This window comes from Sus scrofa, chromosome 6 (assembly GCF_054392235.1).
Source record: "Sus scrofa isolate SSC_HxYL_T2T_F1_AM1 chromosome 6, Sscrofa_HxYL_maternal_Yorkshire_Landrace_v2.0, whole genome shotgun sequence".
NCBI lineage: Eukaryota > Metazoa > Chordata > Mammalia > Artiodactyla > Suidae > Sus > Sus scrofa.
In genome coordinates, this window is record NC_139388.1 from 121053548 (window position 1) to 121080488 (window position 26941).

The 26941-nt window shown below is 40.0% G+C and overlaps 1 protein-coding gene and 1 long non-coding RNA gene across 5 annotated transcripts in view; one reads left to right on the top strand and one right to left on the bottom strand.

Moving 5' to 3' along the window:
* The window catches only part of KLHL14 (kelch like family member 14), a 102339-nt gene that overhangs the window by 48012 nt on the left and 27386 nt on the right, over positions 1–26941 (bottom strand). For all 4 annotated transcript variants that reach the window (XM_003127890.7, XM_084964432.1, XM_084964430.1 and 1 more), the window contains one exon: positions 23303–23424. In XM_003127890.7, the coding sequence (XP_003127938.3) occupies positions 23303–23424 (122 nt within the window). The remainder of the gene's footprint in view (positions 1–23302; positions 23425–26941) is intronic.
* Positions 318–26178, top strand: LOC146402797 (uncharacterized). Its single transcript, XR_014807833.1, has 5 exons — positions 318–3870; positions 5076–5223; positions 18530–18745; positions 22142–22221; positions 24227–26178. It is a non-coding gene; the product is annotated as an uncharacterized LOC146402797 (long non-coding RNA).

Here is a 26941-nt window from a genome sequence, read left to right on the forward strand (position 1 = left end):
ATTTAGCCAGTCCTTCTTTGGTACAACTATGGTAGGCAGTTAATAAATAGTCCATAGGGAGGACTGCATTTTCAAAGCTTGCCCACAATTTTTGAACTTGAGCTATAAATAAGATTTGTCTATAACTCATAAGTCCATTATTCAAAGACCAGAATGAATTGGCATTTCTCTCATCATTAATAACTATAAGCACCTGGGGGCCTCACCATATAACATTTTATGTGTATCTCAAACAATGTGATGTAACTCTCATCCGAATTGATCACTCTAGGAATAAGATGTGAAGGTTAACTGACTTTGATGTCTGTCAGTTTACTGATTTCCAGGGTTGCTTAAGCTGCCATTGTAGTTTAGGTACCATTCAGTCATTTCTTCAATAGTTATTCCATGTGTTTGACACAGTGGCTATAAAGATAAGGCATAGTTATTCTTGCTTTCAGCACAGTAGAGTAGACATTTTAAACAACTACAACGCAAACAAATAATAAGCTATCTAAGGTAGGTCTGAGCAGGGTGCTTTGACAATATGGAGGAGAGCTCAATTATTTGTTAGAGATGGGTCAGGAGATAGCCTGGTGCTTGGTCTGAAGGACATTTATGGCCAGGTGAGTATAACACCATGTGTTTCCTTAGCAATCTTACCTACTTTTATCTCAGCCTATCACATTATATAGCTGTGATTCATTTATGTTTCCTGTGAAAACGGAAGAGACCTTAATACTATGGGCCATAACCTATTTGTATCCAAAATTCCAAGCACAAAGTTGGAAACAGAACAAGTGTTGCATGGTTATGCATGGACTTAGAACTGAAGAGTATTCCATGTAGAAGACAAGGTGTGGACCATGGCCTCAGTGTCAGAAGGGCTATATCGCGGGGATCTGCATGTGGTTTGAAAAGCTGGAGGAAAGGGTGTGGGATGGGAGAAACAGCTAGAGTGAACCCAGGAGCTCCCGTTGTGGCTCAGCAGAAGTGAATCTGACTAGCATCCTGATGCAGGTTCCATCCCTGACCTCACTCAGTGGGTTAAGGATCCGGCATTGTCATGAGCTGTGGTGTAGGTTGCAGACGCGGCTTGGAACCCAAGTTGCTGTGGCTGTGGTGTAGGCCGGTAGCTGCAGCTCCGATTAGACCCCTAGCCTGGGAACCTCCATATGCCGCAGGTACGGCCCTAAAAAGACAAAAAAATTTTATTTAAAAAGTGAATTCAGGGAGGTAGGCTTTAGAAGCTATGGAGCTGGATCTCATGGTGTGTGTTTGGGGAGTTTACTGATGATTTCATGCTAGGGATTGACACTGTGGACAGAGATGAAGAAATGGATTGAAGTGGCTATGGAAGACGAAAATGACAGCACTTGTTGACAAGATGAAGAAGGGATTGGAGGAAGGAGACAAGTCAGGGATGACACTTAGGTTTTCAGGTTGGGGAGATGGAGATGTCATTCACTGCAACAGAGACCAACAAAGACAATGGGTTTGGAGGCAAGATAATGATCTTACAGCCAAGTGGAGATGTTCAGGAAGCAATTGGAAATACAGTGGTTGGTTTCAAGAGAGAGGGGTGGGAAGGAAATACAGTTTAGTGTTCCATCAACTGTTAGGGATGCCACGTGGCAGGAGGGGTGTTCAGGATGGGAAGAGGGCTCAGGAGGATATTCTGCTAAACTATAGTACTTACTTAGAGAGTAACCAGAAAAAGAGGCATCCAGGATTACTCGAGAAAGCACATTTTTCACAAAGTCACATATTGGAGTAAGAAGATGACTTAACAAGACAGACACAGTTCCATTGAGATGAAGGACATGGGAGAAGTACTAGAGGTACAGAATGGATGATCGCTGGACCAGAAGTCATTGGCCAATAAACATGCTGAGTTCTCCAGATTTCAGGACCAGGCCAACTAAGCTTCCTCAGATGTGAACAGTGTTGTCATGATTCTCCTCCGCCTCAAGTTCTTTGTCTTCTCCCTTGGAAGTGCATGTATTTAAAGGTTATCCCCTTCATATTAGTCTTATTAAATGGAAATATGGGAGAATGATGAGACGACACAGGGGCAAGATGACAAGTGCAGGTGTAGAGAACGAAGCCCGTTCTCTGGAGAGAAGGCTCTTGACTCCCATGTGAGCCAGAAGGGAGCTGGTGCTCTGAGGCTGGTGATTTCTGAGCCACTCTACCAACTATACCCTCCAGCCCATGACTCTGGATACTTAGATAACATAGGAGGCAGGGCACAGCAAAAGTGGCAAAGGCCCATTTAAAATCCTGCCAAGAGGGAACCTGGGGATTTCTTTGCAGAACTGACCCTTGAGCAACATGGTGGATTAATCCAAGTGTAATTTACAGTCGGCCCTTTGCATCCACTATTCCTCTGCATCTGCAGATCCAACCAAACACCATAGTGTAGGACTGAAAAATATCTGCATCTAAGTGAATCTATGCGGTTCAAACCTGCCTTGTTCAAGGGTTAATTGCAGCCTGCAGAGTGGCACACACTTGGGGCCGTTTTAGAGAAGCAGAGGGGAGCCCCTATTGTCCGCCAGCCCTGGTGCACTGGTACCACACACTACCAGGTAATAGGGAAGCCATCTATTTAAGAGATAAAAGAAAGGAAAAGAAGATTTCCTTTCGAAGCTAGTTTGAAAAATCAAACTAGATTTTTATTGAGCTTAATAATACTTATTTTAAATGATGTGTTATTGCTCAGTCCCTGAGCATTTGTTCATGAAATTTACATTTTTACCGTTTTCTGTTTCCTTTGGGGAAGAGTTCCTCTCCTCCAATCCTGATACATTCAGTTTTGGATTTTTTTTTTTTTTTACATTTTTTAAAGTATATTTGATTTACAATGTTGTGTCAGTTTCTGCTGCATGGCAAAGTGACCCAGTCATACATTCTTTTCTCATACTATTTTCCATCATATTCTATCCCAAGAGACTGGATATAGTTGGATAATTAATCAAATTCTTTTTTCACATGACTGGTCTTCCTCAATTACCAACCTGAAAATCTCTGCAGGGTGAAAATGTCAGGGACACAAGTGTGGGGACATCTTCTTGAGTAGTCTATTTTTTCTTTCTTTTTGGCCATGCCCACAGTATGTGGAAGCTCCCCAGACAGGGATGGAATCCACAGCACAACAGTGACCTGAGGTGCTTCCGTGACAACACCAGGTCCTTAACCCACTGGGGCCACAAGGGAACTCCTCCAGTAGCCTCTTTCTGCTTTCAGGTCTCAAGCACAGGGAACCCACTTGCCTGATCCACCCATTTTAAATCCACAAGTATCTATTTGCCCTTGAAAAATCGTGTGGCTCTCCCACAGGACCATTCCGGCAATGGCTTCTCCTTCATCATTTAGTGATATTCAGAGGCCCCAGCTCAAGCCTATGCCATCCCTCAGATTTGTAGCCCCTTTCCTTGTTTTTTTCTTTTTACTGCCACATTTACGGAAGTTCTAGGTTAGGGGTTGAATCAGAGCTGTAGCTGTAAGCCTAGGCCGCAGCCACAGCAACACTGTGTACGAGCTGTATCTGTGACCTACGCCGCAGCTTGTGGCAATGTCAGATCTTTAATCCACTGAATGAGGCCAGGGATCGAACACGTATCCTCATGGACACTAGTCAGGTTGGTAACCCATTGAGCCACAATGGGAACTCCTGTAGTACCTTTTCTGCATCAGAAGCAGGCTTCACGTCTACTGTAATATGAACATCACTGACAAAAAAGAGGAAGCTGGGAAAAGGGAGAGGCGCAGTATGGCAGCAGAGCCGTGCCCTATGCAGAAGGAACTCGGAGCCCCACAGGGATCGGGGCTACTGCAGACAGTGCCCTCAGTTCTCACTTCAAACACCACTCACACTTTCTGATACAGGTGAGTCAAACCACGAGTTTTCACTTTGTCACATTAATGCGTGCAAAGCACAACTTGGTACCATGGAGATACTGTCTTCAACATGGCCAAGAGGATCACGGGGAAGAAGAAAAGCCATCCATCTTTGAAAAGGCAACCAACCATTCATGGTCATTCCTACTATGGGGGAGGGACTTAGGATCACACTGGTTACAAGCTTGACCTGTAACTGGTGTGCTCGCTTGGTGGCATCATGGCACTGTCTCCTTGCTACCTGCTTCTACTCCAATTTGTTTACTTGGTCATAAGTCAGTTTGACCCAGGAGAAAAGGAATTTGGGTAAGCCAAACCAGCTATTACAGTTCCAAAGAACTGAAAACACTGCCAGTGGAAGAGCTTGGTATCTAATAAAAGGCAGCTTCGTGACGCATGACTGCTGGGCCCTGCAGAGGCACTCGCCACCCCTGATGGCCCTGCTCAGTTCTTCTGGGTGCAGATGATATTGACCATGTCTTGAGGCTCCCTTCCCTCTACCTTCTGGCTGAATTTGGTTTCTGAAGATTGAAGGAGGGAGGAGAGAAAGGTCAGAGTATTTCTTCCCCTCGCTTCCTTCTTTTGAGTCAGTATGGGCTGCCTTTCTTGTTTCAGTGAAGTTTCTAGTTCTGGTAACATCTCTCACCCCTTGCCTTTCAGCTCTAAGAGTGGTGACAGTGTCCCACCGCATTAGCACTGGGGCTCGAGAAAGGGAGTACACTTGAGGTGTTCTTAACCCCTGTCTATATCTATTTAAGTAGCTCTCTTATAATTAAACATCTTCTATTTCCTGTGATTTCATCAAATATGCTTTAGCTTCAATATGGCACCTGTGAGCTCTCACCTCTGTGTTATCCGCAAGCAAAGAATTAATCATTTTTCATTCAAAATGGCTTGAGGGAAGTCAAAGCCTCTGAGATAGACTTTTCTAAATAATCCAGTTGGGAAAAAAATATCATGTTAAAAAGAGTTCAAATAATGTCAGTTATAGGTCAAAGAACTCCTAATAAGGTTTCATGGAACATGGCTTAATAGAAAGAACACTAAACTAAATTAGGTCAGAAGCCATGGGTTTGAGTCACAGATTCATCAATTACTGCATGACCTTGACAAGTCACTTAACCATTCTGAACTTTAGTTTTTTCTCATAGATCAAACAGTGATAATAATGCCTGTCCTGTTTATCTTACAAGGGGATTGTGGGAGATCCAATGAATGGATTGACTTGAAAGTGCTTTCCAAGGATATAACCCAGCATGGTTATAAGGCCAAAAGGTATCCAATAAACACATCAAGTTCCTCAGAGACAAGATAAAAGCAGTGCAATGTGGAGTTTGAGAGGTAAGCTTTGAAGCCAACTGCTTCGGTTCACAATTTGGTTCCCCCATGAACAAGACTTGACTTTGGTTACCTCATCAATAGAATGGGAATAATAGTGATCTCAACCTCACACTGTTACTGTGAGTACAGAATGGGATAATCTGTAAAGCATGGAGCCAAATGTCTCACATATAGATGTTCTCCATCCATGTCAGTTTCAGCCGCGAGGTGGAGAGAGGGCCCCTTAGTGGTTGCAGTGTCAGACAAGGGTGCAGCATCTGGTTTTTGCAGTCAAAACTTCATGCCTTGGAGTATTAACTCATATATTTACCAGCTGTAAGTTTGAAAAAGTTATTTACTCTTTCTAAACTTTAGTTTTTAAAATATTCAGGATAATTCTGTCTGCCTTAAAATGGCGTCTTGTGAGCACCAAAAAGAGGTATGTAATGTGGTTAACATAATATGTATACATATAATAGGTGCTCAATTAAAACGGTTATTACCATTTTGGTATTGCTAAAATCAAAACGCACTTTCCATGTCTTTTTTTTCTTTTTTTCCACAGCATGTGGAAATTCCCAGGCTAGGGATAGAATCTGAACCCCAGCAGTGACCTGAGCCACTGCAGTGACAACACCGCATCCTTAACCTTCTGTATCACAAGGAAACTCCCCTTCCTTGTCTCTTTATCCCTTACTTCTTCGGCATGTGCAGTCTGTAAAGAGGCTGGTTTACATAACAAGTATCTGCAAGTTCAAAGATAGAATTAAGACAAGCAGAAAAGCCTAACTACACATATATAAAGGCTGGACATATTTCTGAAAGGCTGACATCTCAGCACAAGCAGTATGTGACCTCTGGGAGGACGCCGTAGCTTATGCTCAGCTACTTTGGGACTTGCCTGTGGCCGTGGCAAGGGTAAGAACTAATCCCCTGATTCAGCATTTGCCCCATTTCTGTGGGGCGTGGTCCTGTGAACCAGGCAGGGCAGTGGAGGTAATTGACAAGGTAAGTTTAATGTTGGCTCCTATGTTGCTGGTTGAGAAAGTGTTTCATTAAGGTTCAGAACAGAGTATGTCTAGAAGTTAAATATGAAGGTCACAAAATATTCCCTGAGGGTCACTACAGCTTGTGACTCAAGCACATGATCTGTGGAGGGAGATTACCTGAGTTCAAATCTTGGCTTTACTTCTCATGGACAAGTGCTTTTACCTCTTTATGTCATGGTTCCTCCTCTATAAAATGTGGGTCATAGCAGAACTTGCATCATTGGATTGATTGTTGTGAGGATTATAGGAGTTAACATATAAAATGGCTTAGGTTAATAAATGTTATGCTTACCATGTGAAGTATTTTATTACGAAGTGGTGATTTGTGAATAAAATAGATACGTCCTTAGATTTGAGAGCAAGGGGTGGCAAACTATGGACTGCAGGTCAAATCCAGCCCTCCACCTATTTCAATAAATAAAGCCTTATTGGGACACGGCCTTGTTTATTCATTTACGTTTTGGCTGTGCTGCTTTCATGCTACATTGGAAGTTGAATAGTTGCGATAGAGACCTAATGGCTTCAAAGCCCCAAATATTTACTACCTGGCTCTTTGCAGAAAAACTCTGCTGACTCCTGGATAAACAACTACTACTAACATATTTTTCTCAAAGGGAAAAGATGGCATAGAATTTATTTGTTCTGGGACATATGTTTATATTCATGAGTTTGTACTCTGTCAAGTGCCATATCATACACTGCAAATAAGTGCAACTCAGAAGACCTGGGAAGGTACTCTGTGTGCTCACCCTGCCCCCATGGTTCTGCTTAAGGAAGCAAAATGCATGAGAAGATGCTACTAACTTACTCTCAGCAGAATAAGTGACCTTATTCTCTAGTCATGTTAGTGGATTTGCACTATTCCAGCCTCACTTTCAGTGGGGTCTCATTAGCAATAGTCATATTAATATTAATTAATGCTTATATGGCACTGGTTGGGGTGCCTGTGGCTTGGAAAAAGAAATCTCTCTCTATGAACCCAGGTGAGCTGTAAAGGGAATCGAACTCTTTTCCTTGGCTTTTCTCAGATCACAATAGAGTGGATATCATATTTGTAAACGACTAAACTTTATTTGGTAAAAGGAACAAAAGTGCTTCTTTAAAAGCTATGTATTTTATGTTTATGTTCCTTATTTAAACAAACAAAAACAGAATATGGAGAATTAAAAAATTTCCAAAGGTCAAATATCCTAAATGTCCATTGACAGAAGAATGGATTAGATGTGGTACATACGTACAATGGGATACTACTCAGCCATAAAAAGGAATAAAATAATGCCATTTGCAACAACATGGATGCAGCTAGAGACTTTCATACAGCGGGATTCTCAACATGGATGCAGTTATAAATTCTTAAGTGAAATCAGTCAGAAAGACAAAGACAAATAACATATGATATCACTTACATGTGGAATCTAAAATATGGCACAAATGCACCTATCTACAGAACAGAAACAGACTCAGACATGGAGAACAGACTTGTGGTTGCCAAGGGGAGGGGGAGGGAGTGGGTTGGACTGGGAGTTTGGGCTTAGCAGATGGGAACTATTTCATTTAGAATGAATAAGCAATGAGGTCCTGCTGTACAGCACAAGGAACTGTATCCAATCTCTTAGGATAGAACATGATGGAAGATAATGTAAAAAAAGGAATGTGTGTGTGTGTGTGTGTGTGTGTGTGTGTGTGTGCGCGCGCGCGCGCGCATAAATGACTGGGTCACTTTGCTATACAGAAGAAATTGGAACAACATTGTAAATCAACCATATTTAATTAAAAAAAATTTCCCCCCCAAAGGTCAAGGAAGATTATTTCCACCAATGAAAATGCTGGGTGGTGCCACCCTTCTGGCTTTATCTTGTACCCATGTTCACGCAAGTTTTTGGGTTTGGGGCTGAAACAACCTGCAGCAAGGGATGGAAGATGATTCCCCGGTGCTGAGACTAGCAAATGAGTTGGCCGTTAGAGATACATATAAATTATGAGCACCATTGTGGATCATTTTCTGAAATAGATCAAGAAACCTGTTTACATATATTTGTGACAAACGCAATATAGGACAGCAAACCTTGAAAATTTAATAATAATATTAAAAGCAAATAACCATTACACTTCTCCTTAATTTATCTGCAATACATCTTTGATTATCACTCAGGTGGGGAAAATGATTTGGGTTTTTGACAAGAATAAAGACAGAAAAGGACACCTTATCATTAAAAAAAAAATGAAAGCTCTAACATGAAGAAAGTACTTTAATCCTAAGGAATTTTATGCACACACACAAGAGCAGCTATCAATATTTGGTAAAGTTAACAATTTTGGTGATGCAATAAACTCTAGGCAAATTTATGAATGAACATGAAACAAAGATCTGAGATTTACCATGCACCCAGACTGAGGAATGCCTCTACGAGCTTAGCACAAGGTAAATAATATAACCAAACCAAGAGTGCAAAATGCACAGCTTTCCCCTCTTTACAAAACCATATCTTGGCACACAGAGCTTACAATCATAACTTTTTTAAGTGAGGAGGTACATACAGAAACCAGTGGTAAAGTTGCAAGGCTCCAGGAAGTGAAAATCACCCCCTTCTAAAATGATTTTTGCCTACAAACTATTGCATTGGAGTGGATAAGCAATGAGATCCTGCTCTATACCACGGGGAACAATATGTAGCCACTTGTGATGGAATGTGATGGAGGAAAATGTGAGAAAAAGCATGTGTGTGTGTATGTGTGTATATATACATACATACATACACACATGTACATATATATATGTATGCATATGTATATGTATATATACACATATACACACATATGTACATATATATATATGTATGTATGACTGGGTTGCTTTGCTGAATAGCAGAAATTTACAGAACATTGTAAATCAAATATAATAGAAAAAATAAAAACCTTAAAAAATAAGGAGGAGTTCCCATCATGGCTCAGTGGTTGAAGAACCCAACTAGCATTCATGAGGATGCAGATTCGATCCCTGGCCTCGCTCCGTGGGTTAAGGATCTGGCGTTGCTACAAGCGGCAGTGTAGGTCATAGATGCAGCTCGGATCCCACGTTGCTGTGGCTCTAATGTAGGCCGGCAGCTACAGCTCCGATTGGACCCCCTAGCCTGGGAACCTCCATATGCCACAGGTGTGGCCCTAAAAAGACAGAAAAAGTAAAATAAAAATAAAATAAAATACAATAAAATAGTTTTTGCTGAGAAATAACTCAATACATAGAGTAGTCTTTCATCTTAAATAACAATAAAGGGGCTAGTGGAAGTTTCAACAAATACACATGTATATTTAGGATCTTAATATATTCCATTTGTGCAGAAAATATTTTATTTTATTCTGCTTACAATGCCAAAGTCTAGTCTTGCTTCACCTTTAACTTTTTACAATTTGCACTCTGTTATTACTACAGTAATGAGAAAGAGAAAAGGGTTTGGGCTCTGGAGCTTTATTTGGGTACACATTTTGGCTCTGTCATTTACCATCTGTGTGACCTTGAGCAAATGACTTAATGTCTCTGTGTCTCCATTTCTTCCTCTGAAGTAGAAATAATCATAGCACCTAATACCATAGAGTGTTGTTGTAAGAATTAAAGGAACAAATGCAAGTGAAGTGCCGAGAATGTGTGCCTTGCACACAGCAAGTGTTTAATGGCTCTTTGTTATATATATATTTTTTTCCTGATGTGTGTCATTTGCCAAGTGTGGTGATATGAACTGGGTCCACCCCAAAGATATGCTTAAATACTTTTTTTCTCTTTTGTAGGCCGCACTCGTGGCAATGGATGTTTCCAGGCTAGAGGACAAATTGGAGCTAGAGCTGCCGGCCACAGCCACAGCAACGCAGGCTTCGAGCCCATCTGCAACCTATACCACAGCTCACGGCAATGCTGGATCCTTGACCCACTGAGTGAGGCCAGGGATCAAACCCACATCCTTGTGGATACTAGTCATGTTCTTTTCCACTACACCACAACGGGGACTCCATATGCTTAAATTCTAAACACCAGTACCTGTGAATGTAACCTTATATGGAAATAGGGTCTTTGCAGATGTAATTAAGTAAAGATGATGCCAGACTGGATTAGGGTGGGCACTAAAGCCAGGGACAGCCCTCCTAAGTGAATGTGACCCCATCAAACAACTTTATCCAGAGCTGCACTATTGATACAGAAGCCATTTGTCCCAGGGGGTACTGTAAGTTTCAATTCAGTTCTACTAAGCCATACTGAAGGTGCTCCACAGCCGCATGGGGCTAGTGGCTGCCATGTTGGATTGTGTAGATATAGATAGAACATTTCCATCACCACATAAAGTTCTGTTGGCCAGTACTAGATGATATTTCTATTGTACTATGATTTATTTAGGAGGCAAGTAAAACAAACAGACAGGTTGTGTAGAAAAAGGAAAGTGTCATACTCTTATAACATGGGTAAGCAACTCCATCACTTACTAAGGAAAAAAAAAAGTGAACATGGTAGAGTCAATACTTGGACATTTGCTCACAGGAAGCCTCACTTGTTGAATGATCTATTGTTTTCTTCTTAAAGTCACCTATATCACTGCTTTTCTGTCATTTGGACAAAGGATATTGTATTCAATTTGTGTAGACTGAAAACTAGCTTATATCTAATGCCAGCCATCACTATGGAAAAGTATGGCTTATTTTACCTGCATCCTGGCAAATGCAGCTCGTATCGAATTGGTTAATTCTCTGGTCCCTTAATATTGTGAAGGAGGTAAATGCTACAAAGCGACAAATGAGATCAAGAAATCTGTGAGCTACGATCTCTCTCTTCCTCTTCAGATCTAATCATACAGATGAATAAATTGCTATGAAAAATACCAAAAATAAAACTAAAAACAATGACTGAATCATTTTTTTTAAATCTCATGTACTCTGTGTTCAGGTAGCAAGAAATTTAATTCCAGTCCAACCAGTCTCCTGTGATTTTTTTTTCCCCTTTCATCTAAGATATTTTTAATGCTCAGAGGCGTTATAATAGAAAAGGATGTATTTTTGCCTGGTTTATACCCATCATCCTTACCATTACAACAAGACAAAAGCATTAAAGTAAAATTAATCATGTCAAAAGATTTTAGCAAAAACAAGTGAGACCATGCATAAAGCATCGCTTTGTCTAGTGTGAAGTCACGCTCTGATTAAAAACATATAATGAAAGTGAAAGTGATACATCATTGCCTTAGCAGTAGGATTTTCTGAAAGTGCTTTGCGGTTCTCAACATAAAAATGTGGCAAGATTTTGGTCTTTGAAACTCACAATGATTATTGTTCTAGTTAGATAACTGGAATTCAATCTTAAAATTTGTTCTTTAAAGAAATGAAGACAATGACCAAATAAAGCATGTCAGTGGGATTAATAATTAGCACACACTGTAAGGAGCAGCAGTTTGCCTTGATATCTAGGCACAGAGGTAAGAAAGCGTCTGCTTAGCACTCCCCTTTCACAAAACCTTCTTTAATGCCAGCTACATACAGCAAGGCCCTTAAGATATCTTCTGTAAAGCATAAGACAATATAATTAATAAATATTAAGGAATGATCACTCCCCAGTAATTGAGTCACTTTGTGTACAATACACAATGAAAATTCGAACTGGCCAGATAGTCACAAAATATAGATTTGGTTCCTTGATGCTGCCATAGAGTCATGTCATTGAGTCTGAAAAAGAATAGTTTGCCAATTTGTACTTTGCCTTAATTAGTCCATCAGTTTTATCAGGATGCATCAGTTTCATCAGTATTATCAGGACTGATAATCAGTCCTCTGAGTTTTCATTTTTTTAGGTAGTAATTTTGAAAGTCATTTCAATTCCTTTTTTATCATCTCTCTCAATAAGAAAAACCATTCTGTTCTATGGGGATTAGGTGTATCTACATGATTTATATCTCTATATGTGTTTGTAAAACTATATTATAGATGAGTAATAGTCAATATATAATAAACAGCAGGAATAGTAAAAATTACATAAACTCGGATATATTTAAACCATTTGAGGAGAGTCAAAGGTAGAAAAATTCCCTCCCCAATGCATTATAGTAATATTTCAAGTGTACTTTAAAATTTTTTTCTTTCACATAGAAGCATCTAATCTTCTGTGAATAAAGAACAGTCCTGACAATAAAGTGACACTGATGCAGGAAGAGACAGAAAGAAGCATGGAGCTTCTTCATCTTCTGACTAAGAATTGCTTGAGGAGTCACGAGACTATTTGCATGTGACAAGGAGAGTGAACCAAATATTCACTGAACATGAGGGTGCCTTGCCATAATCATCAGGGCTACCCAACAAATATTCAGAGTATCCCCTTTCTGAGGGCTTGGGAGGATTGCTGCATTTGATCTATTGGTATCTGCCCAATAACATGTGTTAATTTAGGGCAGAAGCTTCCAGAGTCAGTGTGAAGTTTTTCTCTCCCCGCTGCCTTGGCAGTGATAAGCCAAATAGTGGATTTTCCAACCATCTGACTCCTGGCATGAGAAGACAGGGAACAGAGACCTAAGGAACCTACCATAGAAAAGAAAGAACTATTTACTTATCTAAACCACCAAAATTTGGGGATTGTTGTTATGGCTGCCTAACTTAGCCTAGCCTCTAACTGATACAGGCAATGGTACTAAGAGGGTCAGTGGCTGAGGACAAGGAAACTGATATTGGAGGGTGGGAAGATGGACAGCATATTATGGTTTGGAAAACCAGTTGGTGAAACTGTTATTTGCTCTTACTTGAATGGCTAGCTGGGATTTAATAAACTTCCACCTTCAAGGGAAGAGGTTGGAAAAGAGAGTTGATAGTAATGTATTGGTTGCTGTTGGCTGCCCTTGGCAAGATATAAAAAAAAGAGATGATCTCACACATACAAAAAAATTGGCCTATTTATAAGCGGGATTGAAAGAAACACAGTCCAGAAATTGAGGCCTGTTCAGCAATGGAGGAAGCAATGTTTTGCGGTCTCATCTGGTAAAATATAAAATTGAAGAGACTTTTTTTTTTTTTTTTTTTTTTTTTGTCTTTTTGCTATTTCTTGGGCCGCTCCTGCGGCATATGGAGGTTCCCAGGCCAGGGGTCAAATCGGAGCTATAGCCACCAGCCCACATCAGAGCCACAGCCACGCCGGATCGTCAACCCACTGAGGAAGGGCAGGGACCAAACCCGCAACCTCATGGTTCCTGGTCGGATTCGTTAACCACTGTGCCACGACAGGAACTCCTTGAAAAGACTTTTGAGCCCAAAAAGGCAAATTAAACCTCAGCTAATTGACGAAGACCAAATTAAATGTATGGTTTTCATCACCGAAAGTTCACCACCTTAGAGTATCTTAGAAGAACATTTCAATGAAGGGTGAGACACCAAGTAAACTCTTCTAACTCAGGGTAAAGGGCAAAAGGAGAGCTTTCCCACTAAAGCTAGTGGTAGATATACAAATATAGAGAGTATGAGAGAGAGATAAAACAGGGGATAAGAAAGCAAAGGAAAAAGCAAGCCAAGAAGTATATCAGAAAAGAAATGTTTACATGGTCCCTGGCCATGGAGTGGATGGAAATATAAGAAGACAGCTACATTTTCTAGAGGATGAATTACCAAACAACTCACCAGTGTGGACTACACGAGGCTGTGAATTAGAGATTTAAAATAACCACTGTCCCCTAAATGTATTGGATGGGGAAAGTACTTAGAAAACTCTTCCACTCTCAGGGAGTACACATTCCTCAGATTCACTTCAGATAAGGAAGATAATGGAAGGCTGATCTCCCAAAGGGTTGGAGTCATGGTCATGGGAACAAAGGACAATAAGCAGAATTAAGAAGAAATCTAATCAAGGAATTCAACCTTGGATAGGCACTCTTCCAAATGTCTGTTTGGTGGGATTGCTAGATTGCCATGCTCTTTCTAAACTGAAGTTTATTAAGCTCCTTCTGTCTCTAATCCATCACTGTGCATTATGTCAAACCAAAAAGTTTGTCTCTAGTTGGTTCCCTGATCAGGAGTCTCAAATGAGCCTGATACTGGGATGACTGTCCATCACCCAGAGATTGACAATGAGCTTGATGTGTCTTTGCTCCTTGAGGTGGGGAGGGGTGAGTATACTTTGAGCATCATACAAAGAATATGTGAAGTCTAGTAGGATATATTACAGTAGTCACATAATTGCATTTTTCACCAAATAACTTGAATTTTCCTCCTCTGAACTCTCCTAAGATTGTACATTCCAGCCCCCTTGAAATAGGATGTGGTCCTTTGACTGAGCAGAAATGACAAGGGTCATTTTAAATTGCCAGTATAAGATGCTTGCAGCTCATTCTTTTCCCTGTTTCACTGATGGTGGAAATACATATTAAGATGGAGTCCCATATCCCTGGATCCCTGAATGACTCAGATATCCTCTGCCAACTTGTACTGGGATGTAGCATGAATTAAAAATAAGGTTTTTTTTTTTTAAGATTTTGTAGTTGTTTGTTACCACAGTATAATCAAGCCCATCCTGACAGATACACTTAAGCTTCATGCCAAAGACAGAGAATTCCATTCTGAATCAAAAGTGTGTCTTCATTCTCAGACTTCTGATGAGAAGGGAGAAGACATGATTCACTTCTGTTTGATTATAAAAAAATACATAATGGACTCAAATGGAATAAAAATGTATCAAGGGACAGCTATACTTGAGATACTGAGCCCAGAGCTTTATTTGTACTGTTTCATTTAATTCGCACAATAAATCTAAGAGGTGAGTATAATTATACTCACGTTGGAGGTGAGAAGGACCAGAGAGAGAAAGCAGCATGCTCAAAGTCTCACGTTCAACAATATCTGGGGTGTATTATAATTTAGATCTATCTGTAATGAAAGGCAGTACTTTGTTTCTGTGTGTGTGTGTGGTTTCATTTCTGCCACTGCTTCCAAGACAGAATTTAAATATCAAGAAGTCTTCTTTGAATTATGGCTTGTCAGTAATCTTCCATGCAAATTTCATCACTTATACATCATAATTTGCAATTTAGTCCATAAACCAAGACTATAGTTTTGACCTCTAGGAGGATATTCATTCAATTAACCTGTACCAGTTCTACTCTCTGAATGTGCTACTGCTCCAAGTGCATTGGATCCATTTAGATTTTCATGGGTTTGATGGGTCAGTGCAGATTAAATCCCATTCATCTGCTTGGAGTCTTGACTAATAGCACTTGTTGGTGAGACAGATTGGTGTGGTATGTGAGGCAGCACTGTGTGATGGAAATACAGAGACCAATGTTCTATTCCTCATTCTGCTACTTAATCATTGTGTGGCTCTGCATACAACACCTTGCTCTTTCAGTCACTTAAAGCACAAGCCAAAATTGTGAACCTGCCATAGATATGCTTTCATGGTCAGGTTTCTCCTACATCTTTATTACATATCATGTCTTTCTCCCTCTCACTCTTTGAGTTCAGCCATGCGCCTTCTTCCTGCAGGGTCTTGGGACTTAACTATTAACTAACCTGGTACAATCATCTCTCATATCTTTATCTGGGCACCTGGCCACCTCTGTCCCGTCTTTTAGTTCTGTTCATCCTTCAGCTTGAATGTCACTTCTCTGCTGATATTTTCCATGATTTCTACACTAGAGCTGGTCTCTCTGTTACAAGAGCTTATGTATTTTATACCCTTCCTTCAGAGCAGTATCACATGTTGTCATTACATATTATTATCTGGCATTATTTATCAATGCTTATTCCCCCACTAAATTCTAAACTTGTTGGAGACAGATGACATTTGCTTTGACTCAGCCTTGTTTTTGTTTTTTTTTCTGTATCTAGAACAACGCCTGCTGCAAAGACTGTATCACTTATATTTGTTCAATGAATGAAATTAACGTGTAAAATGAGAGGGTTGAGCAGGAAGATCACTTAATCTTTTAGTACTCACATTCAATGGTTTGCCAGACTTCATCTGCAATTTGCCTGGGATTGACACAGAGCAAATTTAAGCAGCCCTCATGACTCACGCCTCCTTCATGCCAGATTCAGTAGCAAATATCACAGCTTGTGTGTAAAGAAGGCACCAGAATTATTTGTACACTTGCCGTTCTCTGGAGAAAAAGTGATTACTATATTCAAGGGAAGTATACACCAGAAATAAAGTCAACCAGTTTTTCTAGGCACCCAACTTATTTGAAATACAGTATTTGGAGTGACCACCACACATATTTAAAAAAAAATCTATGAAAAATCCACTAATGCACTGGTGCATGAATACACAGTAGCAAATAATTCAAGATATATAGCAATGTGCAGCCATGTATCTCAAATTAGAATTGAGCTCATTGAAGGTAAAATTAGATGCTAACATATTTAAAAAGTCCAAACACAATCCTCTCTCCTTCTTCTTTGTCCAAAGTCATGGAAACAATTACTCCATGGACTGAAATAAGAAGTTCCAAGCTAAGAGAGAACAATGGCTCTGCTATTATATAAAACCTTTAGATCACTGTGTTTCCAGGAACACCAAAAACATGAGAAGAGTATCTCTATTCTCAATTCTTAATTCTTGACCCTATCTTAATAATTCCTTGAAATAGTCCCATCTAATTTGATTCTTGGCTAATTCTCCGGCTACACCACATACTTCCTCAACCTTAGATTCGCCTATAGATACACAAATTCTTTTCAGCTTTTTTTCTTTCTTTTTTTTTTTTTTTTAATTTTAAGGGACATACCTGTGGCATATGGAAGTTCCTGGGCTAGGGGTCGAATCAGAGCCACAGCTGCCGGCCTACACCACAGCCTCAGCAACATGGGATCTGAGCCATGTATGCGACCTACACCACAACTCACGGCAACACTGGGTCCTTAACCCACTGAACAAGAACAGGGATTGAACCCGCATCCTCACGTACACTAGTTGGGATCGTAACCCGATGAGCCACAATGCGAATGCTTCATTTCAGTTTCTAGAAGGCACCAATTCTGTCTTGCCTTTTGGCACTTCCAGTATAGGACCCGTTAATTAAAATACTTTCTCATCCACCTCTTTGCACCAACAATTCCTATCCATTTTTTTTTTTTTTTGGTCAGCTTTACAGAAGATGACTTTTAGGAAAGCCTCCCTAACCTCCCATGTTTGGATAAAAGGCCCCCTTTCATGCTCCCACAGTAGCCTAACTTCCCTTGTCTGTCCTTCTTACACTCTATCCTAACTGCCTCCCAGGTTCTTGGGAAGAGAGATGAGCACATTGTAGCCTACTGTCCAGCACCCAGTAGGTATGCAAGAACTGCTTGCTACCTAAAGGAATAAGGCCTATAGTTAAGTATAAATTCTTCCCCAGCATCGAGTCATTCTGGAAGCAGCTCGTTGTTTTCCAAGGTTCTCCCGCAGTGAGAAATGCACTGTCTATCGACTCTACCTACCTGTCTAGAAATAAAATTAAATAACTTGTGGGTTTTAGTTCTTGGTAATAAAGATCATATGAATAAAGGAAACCCACAGGTATAAAACCCTCAATTAAAATTACTTTTTATTTCTTTCAAAACAAATCAGTATAAGAAATGATGATGTTCTTTCAGCTAACTTGACTCTCCTGCAATATATCTCCAAACAACAGAAATGAACTGAAATCAAGAAACAGAAGGACCACGAAAAAAGTCAGATTGAAAGTATAAATGTGCAGATTTGTTATTCTCTGAATAGAAATTAAACCCTTCTCCACTGAACAGATATTGGATAAATATCCAACCTGTATTTATCTTTTGGAACTGGATTCAATGTCTTACATAAGATGAATTTTCTCAGTACTCTTCCTTCAACATTTATGGAAAGTATATATATAAAATGAAGAGTGTGTGTGTGTGTGTGTGTGTGTGTGTGTGTAAATGAAGATTCCACCAGTGTCTGATCTTTGTAAGTCTCCTAGAAGAAAGTGATGACACCAGCTCCAGGACCTTTGTGGATGGGATGAAATTCAATGTCCTTCATGGATCTGAGAAGACAACCCCAGGAAACCTCTGCACATTGGTTTGCTTTATTTTCTACCACAGAAAAACACAAGTTCCCAAATCCTTGCACTCCCAAGTAGAGGACAGAGCTGTAAAGTGAAAGGAAGAGGAACAAAAGGCCTTTTGCCGTTTGTCTAACAATGGAAGGCACACACCTTTCTCACTTAGCTCTTCTAACTTTTATTCTAACATTATCAAAGGGAAGTCTTCATCAGCAGGTGGAAAGATAAATCTATGTTTTGAAATCCTTTTTCTGTCATTGCTCATAGGAAGCAGAAAGAAGCCCCTAATAAGTGGACTCTCATCTGAAATCTAGGGAAAATGGGAGTCCATTTCTGGGAAACACTTTTATCCACCAGTAAAGAACTTGGACAATGGGGAAGCCAGATAAAATAGACAGCCTGCAATGTCAATGGGGAAGCCAATAAAGTCAACAGGAAGCCAAATAAAATAGACAGAGACTGTGCTGTCACCTGGGAAGGAAGGTAAGCTGCTTCCACAAGAGGACTTCATAAAAACTTTGCTATGTCAGCCCCATGTTACAAAAGTCCATAGTAGCCACAGGAATTATTTTGTTTGATTTTGACATGAAGGATTGAGGGCCTACAAAGTGCAAGAGGCAGGCTTTTTGCATTGGCCATTTTAGTATTCATGTCTCCTGTAGCGCTTTCTAATAAGTTAAGAATGAAACGGGAGACTGCGTGCAGGAGTGAGAAATGCAAGAAAAGCAGTACTGTAAAATAAAAATGAACAGAAGGGCATTTCCACTTCCCTTTCATTATTAACAGTCAAGAGAACAACAATGCCAATTTTATTGTTAATACTTAACACTTCACATGTACAAAAGGACTGACCGTCATTTTTACAGGGTATTTCTCAACACTTTCCTGATTGAGGTTGGCGGGGGGGGGGGGGCCTCTCTGTTACTTTTCCTAACATGAATTATATAACATTATATAAATAGTTTTTTTCCAAAGAGGAAGATAAAAATGAAGGCTGTGCTAGCATGTTACCAAAACAGTCTTTGCAGTGGGAATAATGGTTCCCTTTACTCTTTGGGTGGACAAAGCTACTGGTTGGCTCACTGTTGAATTTTGTTTTCTTTATATTAGGTAGTGCCCCTTTTTCACTTCTACTCACCTCCACTCCATTCAATTCACTTTATTTTATTTTTTTGACAATTTTTTTTACCACGCCTGTGGCATGTAGAAGTTCCCAGGCCAGGGATGGAACCTGTGCCACAGCAGCACCCCAAGCCACTGCCATGACAATGCCACATCCTTAACCCACTGACCCACAAGAAAACTCACAATTTATTATTATTTGTGGATCCCTTACATAGTGTCTCTAAAACATAAATAACATAACAGAATAAGAGCTAAAGGAAATAATGACTATCTTTCCTGTTAATTCTTCTTCATTTCATTATGTGTATGAGAAGTGTGGCTTCCAGAAGTGGACATCTGTGCTCCTGCCTGTGAATGCCATCCTTCTGAAAGGGGCATGTCTGCGAGACAGGCTAGAAAATGTTTGCTCAAGCCAGGTGGGCAAAGGATTCTGAGACTGAAAGGCTTTTAAACGTTTTGCTAGTTTGCCTATTTGTTAATTTTATGGAGAGAGTCATTCAATAAGTAAGCAGACCCCACACCAGGAACTGTCTCCTAGCGCTAACTGTCATCCTCACTTCCCACCAATTTGTTCAGCAGTCCTTCTGAGTGAAAAAAAAAAATGCCATGGGAACCTCAGCAATCCCTGATGTTTGATCAGATTTAAGAAGAATATGGATATTTTCTTATCCCAATAAGAAACATTTCTTCATTTATTATTAGCCCAGAGAGTGTGAAAATTGGTCAGTTACCCAACTTATTTATTCAATTTAGCCAAATAAGATGCTTTAATTAAAAAACACAAACCAACAGCAGACATCATCCAGATAAACTATCTATATTTGTCCAATAAACCTGAAAAATATGCTTTCACTTGGGACCATGTAGTCACAGCCCATTGGGTAATAAACTCTATTTTTTAAAGTAGAAGCCAAGTGAAATGAAGAGAGTAAGTAGAGTAGACACTTGTTTCAAGGCTATGAGCCTGCCTGGGTATAAGAAAAAAGATTCAAGATCTTTGAGTATGTTCCTGTTATTAGAACTTTTCTATACATTAATGTCTTTATGTCCTTCAACTTCAAATCCGATGAATGGAGTCAACAGAAACCCATTTATCTTTACTTCTTAGTCTATAGGTTACTATATCCAACATATGAAAAGTAGAGAAAACATCTTAGTATTATCATACCTGTTACAATGTAATTTATCTTTTCCCATGTGGAGAGATTGAATTGACTGATGCCTGTAAGGTATAAAGGTACATACAGTCCTTGTGCTAATATTGGCAGCAGTGTCACAAGAATAATAGCACCTGCAATTGATTGAGTTCGTCCTATGTGCTAGGTGGTTTACCAACACAATTTTATTTTAAAGATACTCAAATGATGCTGACAGAATGAAGGAATCACGACTCTGGACATTTATATGATTTGCTCAAAATCACAGACGTGGGTTTGAATCCATGTCTGACTGATTCAAGTTCATGCTTTCTTACTACATCCTGCTATGTAAGGAGTCAAATCAGGCAATGGGAAAAGTTTAAGTAGGGTAACCATATGTTCCAGTCTATACCTGTTGTCCCAGCATAATTAACAGATCCCCATTTCATGCTTCAAAGTGTCCCAGTTTGACCTCCTCCTAAACTGTCAGTAGGAATGTAAACTGGTGCAGCCACTATGGAGAGCAGTATGGAGGTTCCTTAAAAAAACTAAACCTAGAGCTATCACATGACCCAGTAATCCCATTCCAGGGCATATATCCAGAGAAAACCATAATTTGAGAAGATATATGCACCCCAATGTTCACTGCAGCACTATTTACAATAGCCAAGACATGGAAGCAACCTAAATGTCTACTGACAGATGAATGGATAGAGAAGATGGAATATTATTCAGCCATTAAAAAAGAATGAAATAATGCCATTTGCAGCAATATGGATAGGCCTAGAGATTATCACACCAAATGAAGTAAGCCAAAGACAAATATATAATATTATTTATATGTGGAATCTATTAAAAAAAAGGATAGAAATGAACTTATATACAAAACAGAAATAGACCCACAGACATAGAAAACAACATATGGTTACCACAAGGGAAGTGGGGGGGGGATACATTAGGAGTTTGGGATTTATACATATGTGTGTCTGGGTATGTATGTATACATATACGTGTGTAAATGAATCATTTTGCGGTCCACCTGAAACTAACACATTATAAATCAACTACAATTTTAAAGAAAAGTGTCTCGGTTTAAACAGTAAATTGGATGATCTCTGAACAGGGCTTGAAATGAACCTAAGACTTAACTTAGGTACTATACCAACTGCTTTAATTAATATTTCTGCCTTTAATGAAGAGCTTCAAAGCGCTAGAAAACTAGACCTTGCCTGAATAATTTGGGACAAGAGATGGATTTGTGAATGAATAGCATTTATGGCTTAAGTCTGGTATCTCCTTGTCCCTTAGCCTCTCTTGTTCCATCCTCTCTCAAGAATCTCTTGTCCCTCCTTTTTCCTCTCTCCTTCTCTTGGTATCCGTGTCTCATTCCATGTAGGCGCTCTCTATTGATCAAGTGTCAGAAAATTGATTCTTTAGTTTTACTTCAGCTTGAGTTTCTGATGAATCTTAAAAATACAGCTTGGTCATTCATTCAGATGTTTAAACCACTATTAATGGTATTTTTGTCAAGAAGAGAATGAAAATCATTTCAAGGCATCTCTAACTTATTTTTCTTTCTTCCTTCCTCATCTGGCTGCTACTCTGCACCATTTAGTTACTACAATCGCCGTGTGTGGGTATCCAGGGAGCTTTCCCGTTGCAGCTCCTGGACAGTGCTCTTGAAGGTTCGCTTGGGTAAGCCAACTCTGAAATGAATTACTTCCAGAACCACCTCACATGTCTTTGCTCCTCTTCAGCTTTTATGGGCAAACTGTTGTCCTGTTTCTATGATTTTAAAGGGTCTTCAGTAAGAGGAGAGGAAATGATTTTTTATTAAAAAAAAATCTAAGCTACATCACTGCTTAAAAGACACAGGCAATCAGAAAATCTAGCTCTCATTTTTGTCAGTTTTAAATGTGTGGCTTTGATTTATGGATCAAAATTGCTCATTTATTATTTTATCTATACAGCTCTGGGCAATTTTGACAGTTAAAATTTAGTTTTATTGACCAGTGCAGCCACTGTGCCCACGAGGGGACTGGTGCCCACAGCCTGCTGCACTCAAGAAACAATGATTTTTGATTCCATGCCCAAGTCAGATTGGGAATCATAACAGATGTAACAATAAGTTCCAAATCTCAGCCGCCCAAGGTGAGAAGTTTGGTGTAAAACACAATCACCCTTTAAAGAGGGGAGGAGGTCTTGGGTGGAAATCCGAAAACACAATTTAATGCAGGCGGGGTGGGGTGCTGGGGGTGGCCACGGGTCTGTCTGTCCATCCCAACTCTGGAGCAATGGAAGGGGGTGCTTCTCTAAAGACCCAATTCTACAGAGTAAGGATTAACCAGCAAAGATACCTAAAAAGCACAATGAATGTTAGTTACAGAGACAACGAACGGAACAACCATTTTGAGGCGAGAAATTTCCTAGTGCTATTCACCAACCTTTTACTTTTCAAAGAGCCAAGGCACAAGCAAAGCGTTATTTCTGGAAGATCTCGGTCGCCCTCCCCCTCCATCGCAGCACACACAGAAACACCAACTCAGGGCAGTGATTTTAGGCCAGTTTTAATTTAGGCCTCTTCGACCACCAAACTGGCCACCTCTGCAATGTTAATTTAGTCTTTTACTCCAAATCCCCCAGGATACATAAACAGCCCTCCAAAGGGTAACCAATCAATAAAATGTCTAATTTGATTAACCATGTTTTCGAATTCATCAAGATAGCTCTACCCTGAAATAAATAGGTGGGTAAATAAACAAAGAAGAACACTCACTTGTGAGTATTTTCCATGTCTTCTTTTCATCGTCGTAGTACTGAACCAAATTGCTGGGGAGCCGGTCCGGTCCAGGAGGCAAACCACCAACCAATAACAGCATTTTCTTGTTAGAGCGAATTCTTCACCCAAAACAAAAGAGAAGATGAATAACCACATTATTGGAGAGCCTTTTTAGTGGCAACAAAATCATAACCATCAAAAGAATGTTCCTTGCTTGCAGATTTCTATTTCATTTTTTTCCTGTTTCTTCTCCCATTCATGTCTCAACAATTTTTTTGAACTGAGCAGAAAAATGATCAGAAGAGCGGCATATCCCCATACTCCAGGAATAATAAGCTCCTTTTATGCAATTTGTTAAAGGTTCATTCTAGAACGACCTTTTTCTTATATTATCCCTTTAAATCATCACTCTTTACAGCTGAGTACACATGAAATGCTTTGGAGTTGTACTAAGGTTAAGCATTAAAGTTGCATGTCAAAAATCGTATTAGTCAAAATCATTATTATAAACCATTCTCCACTCAAAGAACCTTGAAAAAATTAAGGTTATGCAGAGAGTTTGTGAGCCAACTCTTTAATCACCTGGCGAACTTCAAATACCAGTTGGGTACAATTAGTAGCACAGGGCTAACTGGGGTGGGTTCACCAGAACGAACATGAACATGACTTTCTGTTTAATTTAGCCCAGAGACTTCTGCCTTTATCCCCTGCCCAGCTCCCCCCACCCCACCCCACCCCAATCCCAGGGCACCACTGGTGACACAGCAGCACCAATTGGTAAAAATGAGACTGTGAGGTTGTTTTGAGCCTCCCCAGAGTGGAGCCCTGCCAATGCTTGCCACTGATCCAGCGGCATGAACTTGCTCAACTGTGCAAAGTCACTCTAATTCCCTCCCTCTGTTTTTCTACCTTCTCCCCCAGGGGGCAACCACTGAAAGGAGTGACTACCCACCCATCAAGAGCTGGCAATTCACTGCTATTAACCGTGACTGTGATTCCCAGTCTGCCTGGCAGTTCCTGGGAACAGGCCTGCAACATCTCATATGCAGTAAAAGCTGTAAGATGCACCCTGGCCGGCACACTTGATCTGATGGATGTATGATCCTCTGGAACAGTAATGGATTGAGCTCACTTGCGATTGGAGCGGGGAGGGGAGGCCCAGACTCCCACATGGGGCCTGCTGATTTAATGGTCGCTTTACATATAATTGAACTTTTCATTTACCTGAAAGGCTGAAGGTGGTGGTGGAAGGAACGAAACAACCATGACTGAAGGAAAAGGTCCATAAATATAAAAGGGTTCCTCTTAAATATGATGGCAACCCACCGTGGGGCTCTGAATCTCTTCTTACGTATTCAGCCCAGTCGTTCTGATCCAAGGACGCTTAGCGAAGTACGCCCTTGTGGAGAAGCACTGTTTGTTGGTTAAGAACCTAACATTCGGAGAGTTAACTTAATACAGTTAATGACATTTCCATGTGAAGGAAGGGAGCGAGAGAATTCCTTTAATGAAACTCCGGTGCCATCGAATGCATCGTATGGGCCTCAGCAGAAAAAATAACTTCTAGAGAAGCTCCTATTAGGGACTCCTGAATAGGAGGAGCGGTGCTTGTCCAAGAATGTTTGATGAGCTATCAGCCTGCAATACTAACTGGGCCACAAACAAACAAACAAACAAAAAAAACCCAAAAAACCTCAACTTCTTTGAATTTAAAGTACCTTGGAACTGTACCCACATGCCTCAGAGCTCATTAGTTGGGAAACAAAACCAGAATACAAGAGCAAAGAGTTCCATATTTTGAAGATTTCAATGCTTGGGGTGGTTTGCTGAGAGGGGTTAAAAACTCAGTGCAATAAGTACCTCTCTTTTATTTGCAAAAATACATACATAATTCAGGTGCCATATAATCTCCTACATGCCTCGCTGCAGAACTACAGAACACCATTTTTTTGGACTGTAGTTTTTAGCCCAAATAAGCAACCACTCTGTGGGTATAAGTCAAGATGAGAGTGAATATATTTTTAGATTGCTGTCAGTTACCAAGTGTAGATTGACCTGTTCGACCAGATCTGTATCTGGCATGACATCACACATCCACAGGCTCCAGACTGGAAGTCGGGGAAGATGGACCAATATCTCCCCTTAGACACAGAGGCAAGGACTCATGGAAGTGGTCCTTCCCTGTAATTAAATCTCTGTTTTAATACGAAATAAATGTACTGCTTTCAAATTGTGTTTCAAGAGTGACAAAGGGAGATCAATGCATGACTTGAGTATGTTTGTAAGGGTGTTTCAGCAATTGATAAGGCCAGCTTCCCTGTACCAAGCCCATGGGTGCTTTGTAATACCTCCTTCAATGGACTATCTCTGCAGGTGAAGCGAGGACATAGACTTTGGCCTTTCTGTCCAAAGAGACAGTCATCGACATCTGCCCCCTAACAACTGGACCAAGATGACCAATACTCAAGCCACTGAACAGCTGGCAAATGGTACCAACATCCACCCTGCTAGCAAAGATGATTCAAAGGGTGAGCTGGCACAGCAGCAACAGGAGATTCCACGTCAATGAAGACAAGTCACTAACCACCCAGGCCTGCTCAGGGAATGTGATGATGAGAATGACATGGAAAGAAAGGAAGTCCCAGCTCCCAGCATTAGCTCCCCTCATTTTTTGTGAAGGAACAGTGCTCTGAAGCAGATGGGTGGGCTTTTTGGTGAGTGAAAACACATGCTGAGTCTTTTGCACTGTTATACCATCACTCATTCAATGTATGGCTAACTTGGAGTATTTTGTTTCTAAAGCTTATGTTGTTCAGTGTTCTAGCCTGGTATTGATATTATTTAATTCCAAATAAAGTTGAGTTATTTAATTCTACTTTGTGAAGGTGAATCACATAGAAACCCAAAATGGCATAAAGCATGTGAGAAGTGGCATAGCACAGAAGAAAGAACACATAAAGTAACAAAACACATTTGAGTGGTTTTTCTCACCATTTTCTCCATTGACTCTCATATAGATATAGCTCCCTTTTGTAGTGAAGTGAGAAAGTTTTTAATAGTCAAGTAAGGTGGCAGAAACAGTGTTCAGACCCAGGCCTTCTAACTCTACCAGGCCCAGAATCTTTTTAAAATTCAAATTTATTTTTAAAATTTTTATTTTGCCATAATTTCTGATTAGGACCTAGGTAACCTGGACTCAGGTTATTGTTGCTATTCATCAGAGTGACTTTGTATAAATTACTTGACTTCTTGGAGTCTATGTTTCCTCATCTTTATTTTTATTTTTAAAATTTTATTTACTGATTTTTAAAATTTTTATTTTTTCTATTATAGTTGATTTACAGTGTTCTGTCAGTTTCTGCTATACAGCAAAGTGACCCAGTCATATATATATATACATATATTCTTTTTCTCACATTATCCTCCATCATGTTCCATTACAAGTGACTAGATACAGTTCCCTGTTCTATATAGCAGGACCTCATTGCTTATCCACTCAAAATGCAATAGTTTGCATAAATATCTGACCTGCATCTTCAAAGGACTGTCATGAAGATTATATAAAGCTATGAAAAGTTCTATGTAAACTCTATGGTAAGTTATTATTAATCAGTCTTTACTATTGACAATACAAAG